Genomic DNA, 21192 nt, shown 5'->3' on the forward strand with positions numbered 1-21192 from the left:
AGGAACCTGTTTTCCCTTTTCAGGATGTACCAATGGGGCACTTTGACTTCCAGGGAAGATCGGAAAGGTCAGTTCTCTGTATGTTAGTGACAGACAAACTGCTGTTGACCTAATCCAGCCTCCCTGAGTGACTCGTACTTTCCTTGCATACAGAACAAAATCTCAGAAGAAGAGGTTTGAGGAGGAGTTGAATGAAAGGATGATTCGTACCATTGATGGTATCAATGCACAAAAGTGAGTAGTTCTCCTGTTCTCCTTAGTTTAAAGAAGAATTCTCTCATATGCAACACAATAGCTACTAGCTGTGTTTCAGCGAATGCTGTTGGACATATTCAGAGATTAGCTAGCTTTTTCTATAGATATCTTCTTTGTTAGCTAATTCCTATAATTATCAATCATCATGTTAGGAAAAATATTTTATCCTCTTGGTCTTTCACTTGCTAGACAGTGGCTGAAGTCTGAGGACATACAGAGGATATCATTGTTCTTTCACAACAAGACTCTGGAGAAAGAGGTATATTCCTACAGGTGTCCTGGGGTGTGTAACAATGGAATTTTATTTAGATGTCTCAATATTCAAACTCTATGGGCTGGTTACCCAGACATGGATTAATTCTAGTTTGGGTCTGAAATGCTATGCCCATGATGAGTCATCATTACCCTAATATGGTTCTGGGAAACTGACCCTATCGTGTAAAGGTAATTTCTGAATCCAGTGTTCTCGATGTCATCACTGAAATGTGTTTTGTGTTTTTTATCCTTGTATATATAGTATAGAGCAACACCTTTGCCAGCCTTTAAGTACTATGTCACCTGTGCATGCCTCATCTTCTTCTGTATCTTCATAGTGCAAGTTTTGGTCTTGCCAAAGTAAGTACTTTTCATATATTAATTCATCCCGCTCTATGTTGCCTAACAATGATAATGTGATTATGAATGGTTATTCAGCCCAGCAGCAGCTCAACACATACTGTGTTATAAGATCTAGTGACAAAAAGACAGGAGAAAGATGAAGACACAAAGTGAAATGCATAACATCAGTGTGCGCTGGGGATCTCTGTTGTTGGAAATTGATTTTGTGAATCGGAGACCAGGGCAGATTTGGAAACTGCATCTCTTTACGCGAGAAATCTGACAGAAAAAACCATGCGAGTCGTTAATTCGCTCCATGAGCACTTTGAGAAACCTGAGGGACTTCACTGACTTTCCTCTGTAATGTGTCCTCACTTCCTCACTCCAATGTTATATCAGATTTATAACACCTTAAAAAGGTGCCAGCAGTGATTTTGATATTTAGATGTGCTCTCAGTCACAATGTTATACAACTAATCAATGTTGTCAGCTAGGCATTTTCAGACTTTTCAGACCAGACTTTTCAGACTTTTCAGACTTTTCTTGAGTGAGAGGCACCACTTTCTTTATTGTTTGCTCCTTTTTAAAAATTAAATCAATTTAATTTGATAATTTTGACCGTTATCACTGAGTTCTGTTTGCGAGAAAAAATTTTTTTTAATATTCTGTGGCTTGTAACTCTCTCTCGCTAAGTAATCATATTACATGTAAATATAGCCAAAATCACAGCACATGATCATTAAATGATGTGTATAGTGATTTTGTTTGATGATGCCACATTATAAAATCTGAGTTTTGCAGTGCTGAGCACCCACTTGGAAAGGGCTTGGTAGTAACTGCTGGTTAACATGTAGAGTTAATGGGCTGTGTTTCAGTCATTATTTCATACTCATTATTTCATACTCACCCATTGAAAAAAGCAAAACAAAAATGTAAATGAGAACAGCTTTATTGGGAATTTAGCTATATATATATATATATATATATATATATATATATATATATATATATATATATATATATATATATATATATATATATATATATACATATACATATATATATACATATATATATATATATTATATATATATATATATGTGTGTGTGTGTGTGTGTGTGTGTGTGTGTGTGTGTGTGTGTGTGTGTGTGTGTGTGTGTGTGTGTGTGTGTGAGAGAGCACAGAAAGTAGGAGGGAAGCAACCAGCTGTAAAGAGCTAAACCATCTTACGCTAGGTAGAATGCCAATATGACACGATGATGTCACATATGTGCTAATTAGTGAATGATGTCATCTTGTGACATTTAGTGACTTTTCCAGCAGCCTTTAGCTATTTTCCATTGAAAGTAATTGGCCACACATCTTTCTGAGAGCTGATACTTAGGCATTTCAATATATGACTCCTGTTGAGAAAACATTTATAAACATAATCATAATCACTGTGGGGGAAACAGTATGGAGAACATGGAGCCATGGAAGCTAAAACCTGAAGCTCTGAGCAGTCATAGTAATGTGGCCTGATGTTTTCTGCACTGCACCTTTTCTGCATGTTCATGGGTTGGATTTTCTTTAGAGAACGAAATTAAGCCTGCAGCTGTTATGATAATGAGTCAGCAACTGTTCAACAGCTCAGTGTAATAGTGCATCTATTCTTCTTAATGATCCCATTTTCAGCAGAAATTGTTCAAAATGTGCACAATAGCCAATAAGGGTACAAACTGTTTTTGGAGGCAAAATGATGCCAACTCTATTACTGACAGATTCATAAATTGTATAGTGACTCAATTATGTGTGCATGTGTAAGTGTGTGTGTGTGTGAGAGATAGTGCGTTACACATCCTAATAAGTAAAAGCAAATACCCTTGAATAGAGCTGGCTGTTTAATGAGCGGAAGGTTTGTTTCCTGTAGAACCGCTGTCCTCGGGGTGTCATTTGGGACAGCCTTCCTGCTGCTAACACTTATCCTGTCCATTAGCTTCGCTGGTCATATACTGGTGAGTAAAGCAGACTTTCAAAAGGTTTGTTCATGTGTACATGTGAAGTGTTATTTTGTTTTGCACAGGGATCACAAATAGAGCCACTTCTTTGCCCAGCGTAGTATAATGGTCTTTGAATGCAAATAAACACTTATTGCCCAGATAAATAGTGATTTCCTTCATAGTAGGTCATCACATAACAGGCTTTAGGGCCTGGAAAATGTCCATAGAATACATACCTTTATAGCAGAAATGTGGCAGGTCTACTTTTATTGTGACTGAAAGATGTGAGAGGTGTCAGCTCAAGTTACATTTAATTCAATTTTGGTTTATTTCAAGAGTTAAAATGTTATTTAATATATGGGGGGAAAATTGCTAAAATAATCAATGATAAAAAAGAAAACCTAGTTCAAAGGGACAGTAAAGTTTCTTCACATATTGGGAAATAGGTTGAAGCTAAATACTGGGGTTTATGTGAACATTTTTGTTCCATGTGATCAAGTATTTTAGCCTAACTATACCACTTTCTGCAGGTTGCACTCACTGAAGGTTGCACTAGTCTTTGAGTATTATGACTGCCAACTTTAGTCACAAGAGGTAGATCCTCCACTAAGATTTAGGTTAGCACACATTTTAAAGCCCATTTGTTCTAGTAAATGATCCTGTGAAAATAAATACCAATGAATCAGTGACTGAATCTTACTATACTTTTTAGGGAAATAAAATATAATAATCCTCGCTATATGTGAATACATAACCCTTTCAAATCTATCTGGAAAGGATATGGAAATGGAAATGTCTTGTTTCTCTTTGAAAAGGTCATCTGTTTCTTTAATGTTTTTTTCAGTCTCTCTCAATAACTCTCTCTCTCTCTCTCTCTCTCTCTCTCTCTCTCTCTCTCTCTCTCTCTCACTCACTCTCTCTCAATCTGACTCTCTATTGTTCCACCGTAGCCAGTAGCAGCATCCATGAATAAATACCTCACAATACATCAATCAATGGGCAGGAACACATCTTATTTTTGTAATCCAGCATACAGAATTTGAAAGAAAAGAATAATGACTGTGAAGTTCAGGTTCAGAATGTTCCATTAAAAAGGGACATTATTCAGCTGTTATTGCTGTAAATATCCACTGATTAACATTGACATTCTGCACTTTAAACATGCTTCAGAATACAAGGGAAAGACCACAAAAATGTCCCTGTTTAATTATTATTATTATTACTATTATTATTATTATTGATTAATTAATTAATGGGAATATAATTATATATTACAGGGAATAGACTTGTCATTTAGGATGGTAAATATGTTATCTAGCAAGAGTGAAAGTGGTAACATCAACACCCCACACGTCATCCTTCGGTTTGCCCATCAATGGATGATGAAGAGGCAGCTCCTATAAAGGGCCTGCTTGGAATTTGGATTTCACCACAAAGTTATCATGCAATCAATGACATTGTGATGAAGGCTAACCTTAACACCACGTTCAAAAACAGACAGAGAGAAACAGAAAACAAAGAAAGAAATGGCAGTTTGAATTCGCTAGATCGTTCACCAGGTGACTCACAAGGTCACTACATCACTGACCACCTCATTTGCCTATTTATTATTTAGGTTGTTCAATGGGTCATTCAGTAGGTCATTAGCTAAGTTGTTCACTAGGTTGTTAACTATGTCATGTAGGTTTTTCCCTAGATCACTGACCACACAATTGACCTCTTAACTATCTACGCTGTTCACTAGGTCATTTACCAGGTCATTCACTAGGTCATTTATCAGGTCATTCACTAGGTTTTTCGCTGGGTCATTTACAGTCATTCACTAGGTCTTCTGCTTAGACATCTGTCAGGTTACTGACTAGATCATTTAGCATGTAATTTACTTGCCTCTGTGCCTGTATTAGAATATACTTTTTCCAGTAATCATGGGAATTATGTCCTCCCATGGTTCTGGCCAAGAATATCAAGCACTTTGTTGCTTTGTGGTAGACAGCAATCTTCGTCTTCTTCGCTTCTCTGATGTTAGAGGCTACACTCACAGCTCTCACTACCATGAGCCAAACCTATAGATGTAATGTGTTTCTGCGAGGTTTGTTCAGTACTGCCAAGCATGAAGTAAGTGGCTTTAGTGTGGAGCTCATGCTTGGTGCAGGGGGGCATGGACTTCTTTTGGTTGCCCTTGACTTCTCTAAGCCCCTGATACCGTTATGAAATCACACAAGACAGAGTTCTTCTGACGTGAACAGATGGTCACAGTACAGTCTAGCAATGCCCAGTCAAACATTACACCATCTAAACACATTATATATCAAAAGTGTGTGTGTGTGTGTGTGTGTGTGTGTGTGTGTGTGTGTGTGTGTGTGTGTGTGTCAGAAGGAGGAAAGGGTTAAAGGGCAGTGTATCTCATTGCAGTGTCTTTTTAGAACCGTATAATCTATCATGTTATGTTTTTTGTTTTGTTTTTTTTAGTTTTATTTTAGTTTTTGATTTAATTTGAAATTATATGTGGAGATTTATACTGTTATATGGCATTGTTTCAAATATTCATACTGTATGTTTGACTTGTGTCTTCTTTCTCGTTAGTGTAACCCTGGGCATATTGCAGGGGAGGTGATATGCTAATGACATTAGTAGGAGTTAAAGCTTGTTTTCACCTCTCTCTTGTTGCTGTAGCAATGGGGCAACGTGGCCTCCTGCTCTCTGTCCTGGCTCCCTCACTCCTCCACACTCGGCACCAGCAAGCCCTGGATACGACTTGTACTCACCATGGCAACCACCGCACTCATCTTGGTCATGGCCGTGTTCAACATGGTGAGCATCGTGACTGCCAAAGGGCTTCATGCTGGACAGTGCTCACTGTATCCCTGACCTCACACTGTGCTCCTAACTACACGCTTTGCCCCTGAATACTTGCTTTTCCCCTGACTACATGCTGGACTACTCCTATAGGGACTTTAAGTGCTTGAACAAGTCTTGACAAGTGGCTTAATATAAACAGGTCAGGATGACAAAGCTAAACAGAGCTGTTAAAGCTGTCATACTGCGACCCTAATAGACATTTTCTCACTCCTCACCTCTGTGTTCACGTTAATACCCTCACTGAGTGCCCCTCATCAGACATCAGCAGGCTCCCTTGTTCCAGCATGAAGGACAAAGGATGTCTATAGTCACCCGCTGTGGGCTTTTGAAAGGGGGTGGACTGCCAGGAGGACAGCCTTGGGTGGGGGGTCTTCGAGTTGAAGTCCAGGGAGCCTGCCTTGGTGAAAGAAACATGTTTAGGAATCCTAACAACCATGATGCTAGCCAGCTCCATTCCAGGTAATGCATGTAGACTTTCCCTTTCAGTCCTTTTCAGAGAGAACGCGTCCTCCGTAAGACCTGCTCCGCTAGAAAAGGGCTCCCATACAGAGTCACATATTTGTGCATTTGCTGTGGTTCAAATCTGTTGTGGTCTTACCAATGAACACTTCTGCTTATATGTTTTAGCCCCATTAAATCACAACTTGATGTTTTTATTGTTATGTTTTTATTTAGGGTGGGGTGGGAGGTGTTAAATATATATAATATTTTTAATATACTGTTTTCCTTCTTATGTGGGTACATTCTGAAACTTAATGGCCTTTAAATCGGTGAAAATAATTAGAGTATAAAAGCGTCTAAAAGGACTACAATTGCTGAGAATCATATCATTTATTTGTTGTGTTTCAGACTAACACACAGCCTTTTCAGACCAGGTTTTTCAGTAATCTTCCAGAGTAATCCAGGGTTATGCTGGGGTGCTGACCTGCTAGGCATCTTCGATCTGTAGTGATCCTGACATCATCCCTGTTTCTTTGGCTTACATGGTGGGTGGCCAACAGCTGACTTTACCTGCAGCATGCAACAAGCCTGCTGAGCAGATGTCAAGAGCAGAGCAGTGTTCACCACTGTGTTCTGCTCCTCCATGGTTCCTCCGAATGACACTCTGATGTCTCGTTAGTGTGTCTGTAGGACAATAGATGCATGTGATGAATCAGGACTCTCAGTCGTGAGCAAAAGGCTAAAAGTGCAGCACTTGAATGCCAGTCGATTTCATGCAGTAAGCTCTCTCGTGTGTCTGATTCTCTGCATCCAAACACTGAGTTGTAATCAAATCTCAGGTGAAGGCACGTGCATATGCATGTTGGTTGTGCTTCACTTGCATGACCTCGTTCATAGGGGTTTGTGCGTACTGCTCAAGGCTGTTTCTCTGAGGTAAGGACTGCTTTTAGGGGCAATATCTTCAACTCAACATTTCTGCAGGCATTTGTGACTGCATTGCAACTTACATGCTGTGACTTACATGCTATAGAATTGTAAACGTTTAGTGTATGCTGAGCGCAGACTTTGAGCACAGATTAGTTGTTGCTGTTTTTTCTTTTATCCATGACCAGTTCTTTCTGGAGGATGAGAAGGTGATAACAGTGGCTGCAGCAAATGGTTCCAATGAGACCACCCATGGAGTTTACGGTCAAACTACCCAACCCCCAGACAACAAGTTTTACTTGCCCGTAAGTCGTCTGTTCAGTATAACTGCTCCTTTATGCTATTCTTCTAAGTAGCATTCAACAACATTTTCAAATTTATTTAAAAGGCTAAAACAAAGGTACAGTATCATATTGCACAATACATCCATTTGTGTACTGACTCCTATATCAGTGTAGATTTTGCATCAGTTTTATATGGCTTAAATGAACAATTGTGAATTAAAAATGTAAGCATTTTTCCATGTACTACTCAATAAAAAAAGCCTTACGGTTAGCTATGTCATGCATTAATCCAATGTATGAAACTCATATTGTTTTTAGAAGAATAAACTCCAGTGTGGGGAAAGTGATGTAGTGACATTGCAGAGCAAAACTGTAGAACGTATGGCACTCTTGAGACTCCTGTAGGTCCTCAGAGAAAAATCTGAAATATAACATTACTACTGAGTGTTTTTGCCTGATTCATTGGGAATGAAAAACATGTTGTGGTGATTGTGGTATTTGAGGACGCCACTTGGCAACCATGGGTCTAGCACCTACAAATATTTCAGTGCCGAACAGATTGTGCCTCAGATGGTGAGATAAGATCATCAAGTCCATCACATGCTTTTGGACTTTTACAAGACTCAGATGCAAGACATGCAAGGAAGCAGCCTATCCTTGCATTTATTATGTGAGCCTCCCCTTCTTTGTCTAGCAGTCAATTAACAGTGTTAAACTGCAGCTCTGGACTATTGCTTTAACACTGCATTACATTTTATTGTTTTTTGTTTTTTTGTACATTTGGCGTGGGAATAATCTAAAAACATAATAAAATAATTTCTCTATAAAGTGACTCTGTTTAGGTACATAAACTATATTTATATCATGGCATACTATGTGAATGTCATATCACAGTCATGCTTCATAGGTCATTTCATGTTCTTTACTGGCCATATGGTTTAGGATGATGCAGTAAAATGTGCCTTGTGTCATGACAAAATGTTTTAACAGGGACAGTTGACTGTAGATTTAAACATTGTGCTGAGTAAGGAGGAAATTTATTGTGCTTAAATACTACTCAGAGAAGACAAGCAAGAGACTGTGCAGACATCCATTATTCATGAAGATTTTAATATTCTCCTTTTTCAAATGTTCAAAGTTCGTTATCCTTATTTTCCGATTTAAGTTTATTTCTTCTGATGGTCACTCTTGAATGCCCAAGGCAATTCCCTGGTTTTATCTGTATTTCTCCCTAAAGACACACACACAAACACACACACACACACACACACACACACACACACACACACACACACAGACAAGCTTTAAACAGATATAATGAGTTGCTGTCTGTAACTAGTTGTTTAAAAGATTAGGCAACTTTGAAGGTTGTGTATTTTGCTGTCAGATCATAATTCAACTTTCAAAAATGTGTTTCACCATTTCGTTTAACTCTATTTTTCAATATTGTACTTTGCACAATTGTATTTTCAGCTGTAGAACTGATCAGGCCTCTTTGCTCTGTCAGTACTTCATCTACAGTTGTATCCTGGGACTGGTGTCCTGTTCCGTGTTCCTCAGAATCAACTATGAACTGAAGATGTTGATTATGTTGGCTGCTGTGGTGGGCTACAATATCATCATACTCCAGACCCACGCTTCAGTACTGGATGAATACAGCACAGCCCTCTATAAAACCCAGCCACTGGACAGGTATCAAACCTCTACACACACAGGCACATGATGTCTAACTGTGATGTGACACATGGGTGAGATAGAAAATTTGGAGCACAATTTACCCAGGTGCCAACAAAAAAAAAAAAGACCTGCTCCTTCAATAACTCACGATATTATGAATGACAGGTGCTGAGATGGGCGGCTTAGAGTAGATTGCATTGGATTGATTTTTTCCCAGATGATTGACAGCAGGAGTAGGGGTGTTATATGCAGGTAATTTACGGCACTGTCCATTAACCCAAACCATATGCTCCAAATTGGTTATTCTGTTCAATTTCTTTCTGTCAATTTGGCCTCGTTTATTATTATTTTCTCTGTTATCTCAAAATCTATTTTTCTTTCTTTTAGACCATGGTCTCCTACTAATCACACAGTGACATATATGTTATTATTGGTTGTGCTCTGGGCTCCAACTGATGGAATTTAAACGAAACAATGACTGAGAGGTTAGAGTCCAGGATGGTGGATTTAACTGAAGGTTATTTATAACTGTACAGAGTCAACAATAGGAATTGCAGCCCTTTTTGCTACACAGTCCCCTATTTTAGAAGACCATATGTTCCAGAATAAAAACAATGGCAGCTAAGGACGACATCATACAGAAGAGACAAAAGAACCATACAGAACCAACAAAAGATCTAAATAAGCATTTTAATCTGAACTGTCTTGGTGGTTTAATAGAAAGAAGAAGGAAGTTTCAAAACCTGTAAAGAAGGCAATCAGGATGCTGAACATAGCCAAATGACTGTGGGGCAAAACCAGCTGTGGTATACTGTCAAGAGGCCAAAATATACATGTGAATTTGGTGATTGCAATGAAAGTGAAAGTTTATGGAAGACTATAGTACTTTTGACCAAATAATCCTTTCGCTCATGAGTAAAACCAATGACTTCATACTGAACAAGGATTAAGATATAGATCCAGTATTTAAATATAGATGTGTGAAAGACTACCACTGTCCACTTACATACAAAACTGCAATGTCTTACATTGCCTCTTATTCATTCTTTCATTCATTTTTTTTACATTTTTACTTCAGACTCAGAGATTATGGCTGGCCTGAGGGTGCTGAGCAAACACTATATGTAAATTATATGTAACTTTAAAATGACCATATTTTGGAATTCAAAAGGTGGTTTGTGTGGGCATGTATACATGACCACTTTTAACAAATGTATTTATTCAACTTACTTACAAGACCAATGACAACTGCCTCCAAAGCCTGTATGGCCAGATAATCTAAAAAAAAAACAACATTAAAAGGGACACATTCTTTAGGTCCCAAAAAGGGGCAAAAGAGGATGTAAGGTAAACGTATGTGTCACGCTACCCGACACCCAAACTACACTACCCATCATGCAGTTAGTCTCCAGGAGAGCGACTCATCCAATCATCAACAGTTCACCAGATCCTCATCACCTGCATATTGAGTTCACCTGTTTTTTCATGTATATAAGCAATCCTAAGACTGGTTGTCATTGTGAAGTATTGCCTCCAGTTCATCTGTGCATACCGAGCGTTCTATTCATGTTTTTGATCTCCTGTGTTTTTGCTCTACGATTTTTTGGTCTCAGACTGTTTTCCTCTATGATTGCGATTACCCTTGACTGCATCTCTGTGGTTCTGAAACTGGCTAGTTTAACCACCACAGATACGGATTACAATAAGACTCCTGCCTTTTATCCGCAAGCGTCTGACTTTGCTTACAGTGTTACAGAATACTTTGCCTTTATGCAGACGGCGGATTTGGAGGCTCTGATGGAGGCTGTTAACAGCCAAGGACAGCTTGTCAGTGAACACCAACATGTCACACAGTCTCTGGATGCTCTTGCCAAACAACAAACAGACCAACAGGCCCAAATGGCTAAACTCGGATAGTGTCTAAGAGACCTTGCTACTCGACTACAGGTCATGACTATGTCTCCCCAACACAACTCACCTCCTTCTGCATTCTGCTATTGCTAGTGCTCCTAACGTTGCTCATCCTGTTGTTCTACTGAGTAAACCTGATTAAATATGATGGCTCTCCAGACAAATGTAGGGGTTTCTTGTTACAGTGCCCCCTTTATTTTAATAGCATTCCACCCTGTTCTGACCAAGCCAAGATATCTTGCCTTACTGCATGACTAATAGAGAAAGCACTGGATTGGGCCACAGCTATCTTTGAGACATTGTCGTATAATTACTTACTTGCCCAGTTTAAAGCCTTTTTTGATCATTCACATGAGGAGAGAGAATGCGGACAAAGGCTCACCATACTCCGCCAGGGCAATCGTGCGGTTACAGACTACGCTCGCAAGTTTCGCATTGTAACAGTCTAGTTCGAAACTTGGACATTCCGGTGAAGCCTCTACCGAAAACCCTTCACCTGGCCGCTTTAGACAGGTCCCCATTAGGGGCTGGTTCCATCGCTCTCTCCACCACACCCATCAAACTCTCCACCAGTGCACTTCACACAGAGATCATACCCTTTTTGATTATAGAAGCCTCATCCTTCTCCATTATACTAGGCCTCCCATGGTTAGAACAACATAACCCTAGTATCTTGTGGTCACAGAAAGAAATCCTTCAGTGGTCATCTGCATGCCAAAAGAACTGTCTGACCGTTCCCACAGTTACCCTGTCTTCTACCATAGAAAGCCCTGTTGAGGCCCACACCTGTTCCATTCCCTTTGAATATCAGTATCTCACTGAGGTTTTCAGCAAACAAAAAGCCACCTGTTTACCAATCATCATCTTGCCTATGATTGCTCAGTAGAACTCCTAGAAGGAGCCACATTGCCAAAAGCCTGCATTTATCCCCTCTCAGGAAGAGAAAATAGCCATGAAGATTTCTATCAAAGAGGCACTGAATCAGGGTTTCATCCAACCATCCACTTCCCCACTTGCGTCTGGATTCTTCTTTATAAAGAAGGACGGAGGTCTCCGCCCATGCATAGACTATTGAAACCTCAACCAGATCACCAAGAAATATGCTTACCCATTACCTCTTATCCCAGTCGCCCTTGAACAACTCAGAACAGCCAAATATTTCACCAAGTTAGACCTCTGTAGTGCCTAAACTTGGTATGTATAAAAAAAGGGGATGAATGGAAAACTGCTTTCTTTTCCACCAGGGTCATTACGAGTATCAAGTCTTGAATATGACATTCTTGGGTTACATCATCAGCCATGGCGGGATCATCATGGACGACCAGAAAATAGAGCCGACCTCAACTGGTCCATTCCCACCACTATCAAGAAACTTCAGAGCTTTCTCGGCTTTGCGAACTTTTATAGACGTTTTATTCGACATTTCAGTGATATAGCAGCTCCTCTCACATCCCTCCTTAAGGGAGCCTCAACTAAGATAAGCTGGAGCCAAGAAGCTGAACAGGCGTTCAAACAGTTAAAGGAGGCTTTTACTACTACCCCTTTACTAAAGCATCCCAATCCCTGCATCTCATTCATGGTTAAAGTAGATGCCTCAAACATAGGTGTTGGGCCAGTATTGCCACAATGGAATGAGGCATCCAAAATGCACCCTGTAGCATATTTTTCCCACAAACTGAGCCTGGTGGAATGCAACTATGGAATAGCGGAACAAGAGCTATTGGCTATGAAGCTGGCATTGGAGGAGTGGAGACACTGGCTGGAGGGGGCTAATCATCCATTCCTAGTGCTCACCGACCACAGAAATCTAGAATACATGCGCACGGCCAAACAGATGGCTTCACGTCCCGCTGGTCATTATTCTTTTCGAGATTTTGTTTTAAGATTATGTACCGTCTAGGGTCCTATAACACGAAAGCAGATGCCTTGTCCCGCATCCACCTAGGGGAGACAGAGGAGGAACCTACTGATCCAGAGACCATTCTTCCTTCATGAGTACATCTGGCTTCGATCAAATGGGAGATACACGACAAGATCGATCAAGCTACACAAGACATTGTCATCCCTACTGAATGTCCCACAGAAAGGAGGCTTGTACCAGCATCCTGCCGAGATCGGCTGTTAACTTGGGCTCACTCGTCCCTTACGACTGGTCATCCTGGTGAGACCCATACCCGACAACTTATCACTAGTTGTTATTGGTGGGAGACCCTTGCTAAAGACTGACATACGTATGTTGCGTCTTGTTCAGGGTGTAGCCAAAGTAAAACCCCTAGGATACTGCCTGCTGCTAAACTCATGCCTCTCCCCATACCCGAAAGACCCTGGTCCCACGTAGTGGTGGACTTCATCACTGACCTACTTTGCTCTGATAGCAATACTTCTATCCTGACAGTAGTAGACAGGTTCTCCCGTGGTGTGAGGTTCATAGCCTTCCAAACCGCTGAGGTTTTATTCAACCAAGTTTTCCATATATACGGTATACCTGAGGACATTCTGTCGGACCGTAGACCTCAGTTCACATCACATGTTTGGTCAGCCTTCTTTGAACATATAGGGGTAGTTGTCAGTCTGACATCAGGTTATCACCCTCTGCCAGTACGAACATGCTAACCAAGAACTAAGTAAGTTTCTGCATTGTTTTTGTATGAACAACCCTGCTGACTGGTCCAAGTTCCTTCTTTGGGTAGAGATGGCCCAGAACTCTCTCACGTGTTCCTCCGTGGGCATTACGCCATTCAAGTGTTTCCTTGGTTACCAACCCCCCGTGGCCCCATGGACTTCGATCACTACTGACATCCCTGCTGTGGATGATTGGATGCGACGTATCGAATAGTTATGGGAGGAAACTCATCAGAGAATTGAACATGCTTTTTCACAATATAAGGAAATGGCGGATCGACATAGAGGAGAAACACCAGTATACCAGCCTGGACACCGGGTATGGCTATCTACCCAGGATTTCTGTAAACCCAGATCTTGTTGCAAGTTGGGTCTCAAGTACTTCGGTCCCTTTCAAGTCATCAAGCATGTAAACGATGTTACTTACCAACTCAATTTTCCTGTACATTTCTGCATTTCCAGTTCTTTCCATGTGTCTCTTCTCAAACCTGTCATTTCAGGTCCCCTGGATGAAGTGTCTTTGGACAACGTGCCGCCTGAGCCTATTGGCGGTACCCCAGTATAGTCAGTGCACTGCATTCTGGATTCCAGGAGACGTGGGGGCACCATTCAATATCTGGTCGATTGGGAGGGTTTTGGCCCGGAGGAACAGAGCTGGGTGCCTCATCATGACATTCTAGATCCTGGCCTCCTTTCAGAGTTTCACCTTCAGTTTCCTGACAAGCCGGCTCCTCGTCCTTGTCCTCACTGCCCTCTTTCAAGGGTACCTTGGCCTGGATCGGCTTCCTCCGCACCTGTCGTTGGTCATCGCGGGCATCCTCATGACTCTTTTGGGGGGGGGGCTATTGTCATGCTGTCCAACACCCAAACAAACTACACTACCCATCATGCAGTTAGTCTCCAGGAGAGTGACTCATCCAATCATCAACAGTTCACCAGATCCTCATCACCTGCATATTGAGTTCACCTGTTTTTTCATGTATATAAGCAATCCTAAGACTGGTTGTCATTGTGAAGTATTGCCTCCAGTTCATCTGTGCATACCGAGCGGTCTATTCATGTTTTTGATCTCCTGTGTTTTTGCTCTACGGTTTTTTGGTCTCGGACTGTTTTCCTCTAAGATTGCGATTACCCTTGACTGCATCTCTGTGGTTCTGAAACTGGCTAGTTTAACCATCACAGATACGGATTACAATAAGACTCCTGCCTTTTATCCGCAAGCGTCTGACTTTGCTTACAGTGTTACACTATGTAACATACTATATATGTTATGACCAGGAAACTTAAAAGCCCAAGACATTGGAAAAGATTTCTCCTCAGTGAGCCTGCTTCACAAAGATTTGCTTTTCCCCCCCCTCTCTCACTTCTCATTTTCTGAGAATTTTTCATTATAGTTCTCCTTCTTGCCTTTGCCAGACCGGGCGTTCTAAAGGACTTGAAGACGATGGGTTCTGTATCGCTGTTCATCTTTTTCATTACTCTGCTTGTTCTGGCAAGGCAGGTGGGTGTCCTTCACACTATAGCTCACAAACCAAGAAAGAGCAGGGTCAGTAATCCAAACCTAGCTCAGTGCGCTTGAATTGCTTTGTGGAGTGAAGCTGGATTTGACTAATCTGCATGGTACAGTTTCCATAATTTGTGATGTGTGTAGCCTTTGACACACTGTAAAGCTGCTATATTCAGAGTCTTATTGCTTATAAATGTAAGTAATCTCTTAAGAAGATTTGTTATGCATTGTCACCCAAACTGAAAATTATAATTATTCTTTACAGCATCTGAGCTGGCATGTTTAGGATATTTTCAGTTCCATTGTTCTTTAATAGCATAATTAAGCACCCTTAAAATGGGAGCATTGCAGATATATTAAAGGAATTTGACAGTAAGTAATTTTATAAGTTTCATTTGTACATTTCATTTTAATTGGTTAATTCTGACAAATAATTAATGTACTGTAGTCTACTGTATGATGTCAAAGATAATGCAGTCAGCTATGCAGTCTTTTGGCAGTAGATTACCTACCAGCTACTTTCCAAAGGAAACAGTGAAGCTACAGTAAAGCTTCAATGCAGAAAAGTAAAACCAACCAGTTCATAAATATAATGTCCCCCTTTATATTCTCTTCAACTCAAATAAATGGTGGTTGGTTCCAGACCTACAGACCTATATATTAGTTACAATGAATGTAGTTACTGAATTATGACATTTTCCTTAAGATCAATAACTGAAGAATTGGCCTTGCGTTTAAGAGGCTAAATGAGGCTAATATCGATATTTTCTTTAATATTGTAAGGCTGAAACAGTGGAAAGTCCCAATGTTTGATAAATTTTGTGTGTGTGTGTGTGTATATATATATATATATATATATATATATATATATATATATATATATGCAGCCTCCCTAACAGAGTTGACATGTGATTTGACTTGTTATCTTTCTGATTTGTGAAAAGTCACACAAGGTGATCAGATGTCTGCATCTCTTTGCCTCTGTGTCCTCTTGTAACAGAATGAATATTACTGTAGGTTAGACTTTCTCTGGAAGAACAAGTTCAAACGGGAATGTGAAGAGATTGAGACTATGGAGAACCTCAACCGGGTGCTCCTGGAAAATGTGCTACCTGCTCATGTAGCAGAACACTTCCTTGCTCGGAATTGGAAGAATGAGGCAAGTGTATGCATATGCACTGATCAAAAGGACAGTGAAACTTATTGAACAACCGGATGAGGCAATGTAATGTTTCTGTGCCTTCCAAAAAATATTTAAATTGAATGAGTTTACGTCATTTCCAATTCTTAGGTTAAATCTAAAATCATCATCTTTCCTTTTTCCTCACCACATTTATTAATGATGCCTGCTATAATTTGTTTTGCAGGACCTCTACCACCAGTCGTATGACCTAGTGTGTGTCATGTTTGCCTCCATCCCAGACTTTAAGGAATTCTACACAGAATCTGATGTAAACAAGGAGGGATTGGAGTGTCTCAGACTCCTCAATGAGATTATAGCAGATTTTGATGAGGTATAGAATAGTGTAGAAACATATTCAGCATACTATCTATCTCATTGCTATCAGTTTCATTTCCAATTATATTTTGAAAAGATGTATGGGAACTGAAATATTTAGACGTGAACTGCCAAAACTAATCATTTCAATCATATTGTTAAATTAACATGAAAGCAATATTAACATAAATGTGATCTTTGTAATCTGGGGACTACACTGAAAAAATGCATTTTAGACCCTGACTGAAATGAATTTATGAATTTACTCATAAAACAGCTTTACTGCTTTTTCTGGGGTATTTGATTGATTTCCTTGACTGAGTATTTGCTCTCTCCTCATCACTGGCAGTTATTATCCAAACCCAAATTTAGTGGAGTGGAGAAGATAAAGACTATCGGCAGCACCTACATGGCTGCTACTGGACTCAACATCACTCCTGGGGCAGAGTATGCACAGGTGAGCCTATGTACTCAGTTTGGGGGGGGAAATAAAAATACTACAAACAATTAATTTGAAGCTCAGATCACAGAGCTAAAATTCTGTAATAAACACTAAGATTGTTCAGAAATGTTAAACACCCACATTCTCTAACATCTCTAACATCAACTTTCTCCAAAAAACACTAATATATGTATGATAACAGCTGGATTTTGTGGTGGTTTTTAGTGAACGTTTGGTTGGTGTACTCTGGGCTCTATGTTTCTTTTGGGGTTTATTAATTCTCCAAGAAACAAAACGTGGTCTTTTTATATAGGCGTGGATGTTGGTGAAAATTGGGAGTAAAAATAAATTATGATTTTCCCTGTCTCTCTATCTTTAAGGATCATGACAGGCAGTACATGCACATTGGCACAATGGTTGAGTTTGCCTTTGCCCTTGTGGGAAAACTTGATGTTATTAATAAACATTCTTTCAATGACTTCAAACTGCGAGTGGGTGAGTAGGAAAAGTACATAAAAGAATAATTGTGCACAGGAACATGACAATTCAACATCAGGGTATTAACATGTACTTCAAATTATATAAGGCCTATGTCAACCTATATGGTTTCCAAGAACAGTTTCACAAACATTTTAGTATCCTAGAAATTCATGCAGAGGAAAGTCTATGTTGTAGATGTGATGTCTTTCTAGCATTAGCCTTTCCAAAGCTAAAATTCCTTTTACATAGCTTTGGGATTTGTGCTCAATAGGAATAAACCATGGACCACTAATTGCTGGAGTAATAGGAGCACAGAAGCCACAGTATGATATTTGGGGCAACACTGTGAATGTGGCCAGTCGGATGGAGAGCACAGGAGTCCTTGGGAAGATTCAGGTATGTTTCTGTTCCCGTCTACACTGTACAGTAAGCATGCCAGCATTTAATGGGGTTGCTTTTGTCAGTATTCTTAGCATTGAATTCCTTTCTTCGTTATTCTTTCCAGGTCACTGAAGAAACTAGTCGGGTCTTGCAGATGTTGGGATACATGTGCTCGTGTCGCGGGATCATCAATGTAAAGGGCAAAGGGGACCTCAAGACATTCTTTGTGCACACTGAGATGACCAGAACCTTATCGCAAGGGAATGTTATGACTTGAACTTCTCTCTTTCTCATGCGTGCTCTCTCTCTCACACACACAGATCAACAATGGCCAGAAGTACACACATGAAAACCTGTCACTCACTTTCTCATTCTCTCACTCTCTCTCTCTCTCTGTCCACACACACACACACTCGCAGAGAGAGAGAGAGAGAGAGAGAGAGAGAGAGAGAGAGAGAGAGAGAGAATATAATCAACTCTGTAAATAAATCTACATTTCTCACCCAGGTGTGGATGGACAGATCAGTTCGAGAATATAACGGTCTGAATGAAACCTAGACAAGCCACTGTGTGTGCAAATCAATACAGAGAACAGCTGAGGGTTTGTAAAACAATTAAGGAAAAGTTAGACATATGTGTTTGTTTTGGTGCAACCATTTTCTTATCAATTAAAGAATTTCTCTATAAACATTACTGTGTTCATTTATATGTAAAATTTATTATCTGCTATCCCAGATAAAGATTAACAGTCATAGCAAAAGAAAGAGGAAAAAAAAAAAACAAATGACAAGTAAGAAAAAAATTTTTTTTAATTAATTTTCTCACACGTATTGCATACCTTATGAGTAAAAAGTTACTTTCAAACCGGAACAACAGTCCCGTATCCCTCCTCCACTGTTCTGGTAATTCCGTTTTTCCTGTAGACTACCAAACTGTCGTCCTGGTGTGTACAGGGCTGGGGGCAGACGACGCCCATACTCAGAGGACGACAGCACAGCTGATGATTCCTAAGGAAGGGGTGGGCAGAGTCGAAGTGAATTGGGAAAAAATAAGGCTACTTGTTTGTAGCTAGTTGGTAACTATTTATCTTAAAAGACTAAGGTATTCCTAACACACGCACTCAATCCCTGTTGCAATAACGGCTACTGATTATCAGTGACTAGTAATTAGCTACAACTACACACCACATGATGTCAAAAGTACAGAAAACCAGGCAGAGGTTACGAGGGTTTATATGCTCCAGTTAGGTTTAGCTTTAATCCTAAACGAGGTTTGAAAGTTTGCCTACCTCGTTGAAAATGTCCAGTCCACGGCTCTTTGCATGTTCTCTGTCATCTCGGTGCAACTTGTTATGGTAACCTTCAGCTCGTTGATATATAGTCATATAAATACATTTCTGGTGCCTTACAGCTAGAGATCGTACCAATTAGGAAAACTAACTAGCTAGCCAACCTAGCTAACAAGATGGTTTAGCTAGGTTAGTTTAGCTAGATAGGCTAACTAAATGTAGTGTTATCTTAGAATTGCAGCTGAAATAACGTTCTTCTTTGGGTCCACTTCTTCTTGGTGGTATAAAACTAAATACAAACAATGTAGACAGTGGTTTTGACTTTTCTTGGGATAATACGTCCATTTTTTAAGTATTTGAAAGAACAGTTAACGTCATGCTCAACCTTTTGACAGACCTAAGAGATAAACAGATTTTGGTTGCTTAGCACGTGGACCCAGTGACGGGTGACATCGCACGCCCACGTGTGACAAAGACGTGTGAGTGTTGACAGTCACGGCACCACAAAAACAGGCCCCGACCTCGTGGGTTAGGACCCCAGTTTGTTGACGTTAATTGTATAGTCAAATTTTGTTCGGTGTCTGCTTCTCTGTTGTGTTTAGTTTGTTTTTCATCGAGCACAGTTGTGAACCACTCTTGCAGATTTGAAAGCACATGAAATAATAAAAGGCTAAAACATTTAACCATTAGTGCCATTAGTGAATGACTTTGTTGTCAAAGTTAACTTTTGTATGCAGGATTTTTAAAAAGAGCATATTAACCCAAAACCAGTTCTGCTGTAAATGATCCAGTGTTAACCAAACTCTTGCGTTTTGCTTTCACTCACTTGCATATTGTATGGATTTTCATGCTCTGTAATATTTTAATAATGTTTGTTGGTTTTGTTTTTGCATCATGTTAAATCCCACTGTGCCTACATTGGGCTTTGACTCATGTTATTGTAAGCAACCAAATTCAATTAAACAAAGCAAAAAGTAGCCTTTTCCATAGAGGAAGGGTAAACTACCATGATCACTACAAGAGGAGTCAAGATCTTTATAAATAACTTTCATACAATGAGTGACTGCAGTAAGCACCACTTTCTAAAAAAAAAAAAAAAAAAAAAAAAAAAAAAAAAAGCCTTGGTGGAGGCTTTTAAAGTAACAAACACTTTTGTTGTTGGCATTTTAAAAAGTGCTCTTGAAAAGTACTTCTGGAATACCTGTTTCCCTGGTGTTGCTAAATTTTTTAAAACTGAGTTAGCCACTTGTGCAAACGCGCCACACTATTTCACATCGCACATGGCGCGTGCGTATGTGCACGTTGTGTGTGGACAGAATGAGTAGGCAAATCAAAGGGGATGTTATAGTCAGATGACGCTTGCTGCAGTAATATTAGTGCAATTTCAGCTCAAGTGCTGCGCCCAAAGTGACAGGGAGCTTAGATCCTGCGATCTTCAACCCTACAGCTGCTTGGAAGTGACCCTACGAGTGAGCTGTCCGATGCCTGTAGCACATCTCTGTTAATTAGAGCAATTTTGAAGTGCTATAGTTAAATCAACACATATTAATTCAACATTTAGAGTCTTTCTGTGCACTAAAAAGCCAAGTTTAAGATGTTAACGAGTGAGTGGGGGGAAATCTAAAGTGCTGTTATTGCTGGTGACATATCAATTATAGCGGCGCACAGCGACTTTATCACATTCCGGCTTTTTACGTATTTACACCTCTGGCTGGTGAACAGATTCTCTATATGTAGCCTTTTGGCAATATAGAAACACATGGGGTTGTTTACAGAAGTCAGCAAGTGGTGAAGATGATGAAAATATATACACTACCAAAGTGCAGGCACCTTCCTCTTGTCTACACATTAGTCCACAGTAGTCAGTGATGGTCAAGATTTTCTCTATATCAGAAAAGTCTTCAGTACTATAGTAGGGGAATTATAGAATCACTTTACATCACTCATTGTACATGCACTATTAACAGAACGCTTCATATACTTGTTGTTTGCTATTGCACTGATTGCTGTTTGATATTGTACTTGTGCTTATTCAATGGGTCAGTTT

General features: G+C 39.9%; 2 protein-coding genes across 2 annotated transcripts; one reads left to right on the forward strand and one right to left on the reverse strand.

Annotated features, from left to right (window-relative positions):
* Positions 1–26: 26 nt before the first annotated feature.
* LOC145654794 (adenylate cyclase type 2-like) lies at positions 27–18321 on the forward strand. Its single transcript, XM_081708856.1, has 15 exons — positions 27–67; positions 154–234; positions 445–514; positions 773–870; positions 2762–2846; positions 5505–5642; positions 7244–7360; positions 8847–9031; positions 14966–15050; positions 16057–16215; positions 16424–16570; positions 16904–17011; positions 17377–17491; positions 17748–17872; positions 17982–18321. Exons 1-15 carry the CDS (start codon positions 33–35, stop codon positions 18132–18134), a joined length of 1701 nt encoding a protein of 566 aa, XP_081564982.1. The 5' UTR covers positions 27–32; the 3' UTR covers positions 18135–18321.
* A 234-nt stretch (positions 18322–18555) lies between these two features.
* LOC145654795 (cilia- and flagella-associated protein 90-like) lies at positions 18556–20177 on the reverse strand. Its single transcript, XM_081708857.1, is given in 4 exon segments — positions 18556–18783; positions 18785–18864; positions 19146–19253; positions 19359–20177. Coding segments are annotated over 4 exon segments (387 nt in total). The 5' UTR covers positions 19491–20177; the 3' UTR covers positions 18556–18716.
* Between the last annotated feature and the right edge of the window lie 1015 nt (positions 20178–21192).

This window comes from Electrophorus electricus, unplaced genomic scaffold (assembly GCF_041902795.1).
Source record: "Electrophorus electricus isolate QZ-2024a unplaced genomic scaffold, ASM4190279v1 Scaffold157, whole genome shotgun sequence".
In the NCBI taxonomy this organism is placed as follows: Eukaryota; Metazoa; Chordata; class Actinopteri; order Gymnotiformes; family Gymnotidae; genus Electrophorus; species Electrophorus electricus.

What these genes read in the sequence shown, in the direction of transcription:
- LOC145654794 (XM_081708856.1), top strand. Translation starts at nt 33, where the DNA reads ATGGGGCACTTTGACTTCCAGGGAAGATCGGAAAG. An exon ending in GATGGTATCAATGCACAAAA is followed by an intron (nt 235 to 444) that starts GTGAGTAGTTCT and finishes TTCACTTGCTAG; the next exon opens with ACAGTGGCTGAAGTCTGAGG. An exon ending in GCTTCGCTGGTCATATACTG is followed by an intron (nt 2,847 to 5,504) that starts GTGAGTAAAGCA and finishes TTGTTGCTGTAG; the next exon opens with CAATGGGGCAACGTGGCCTC.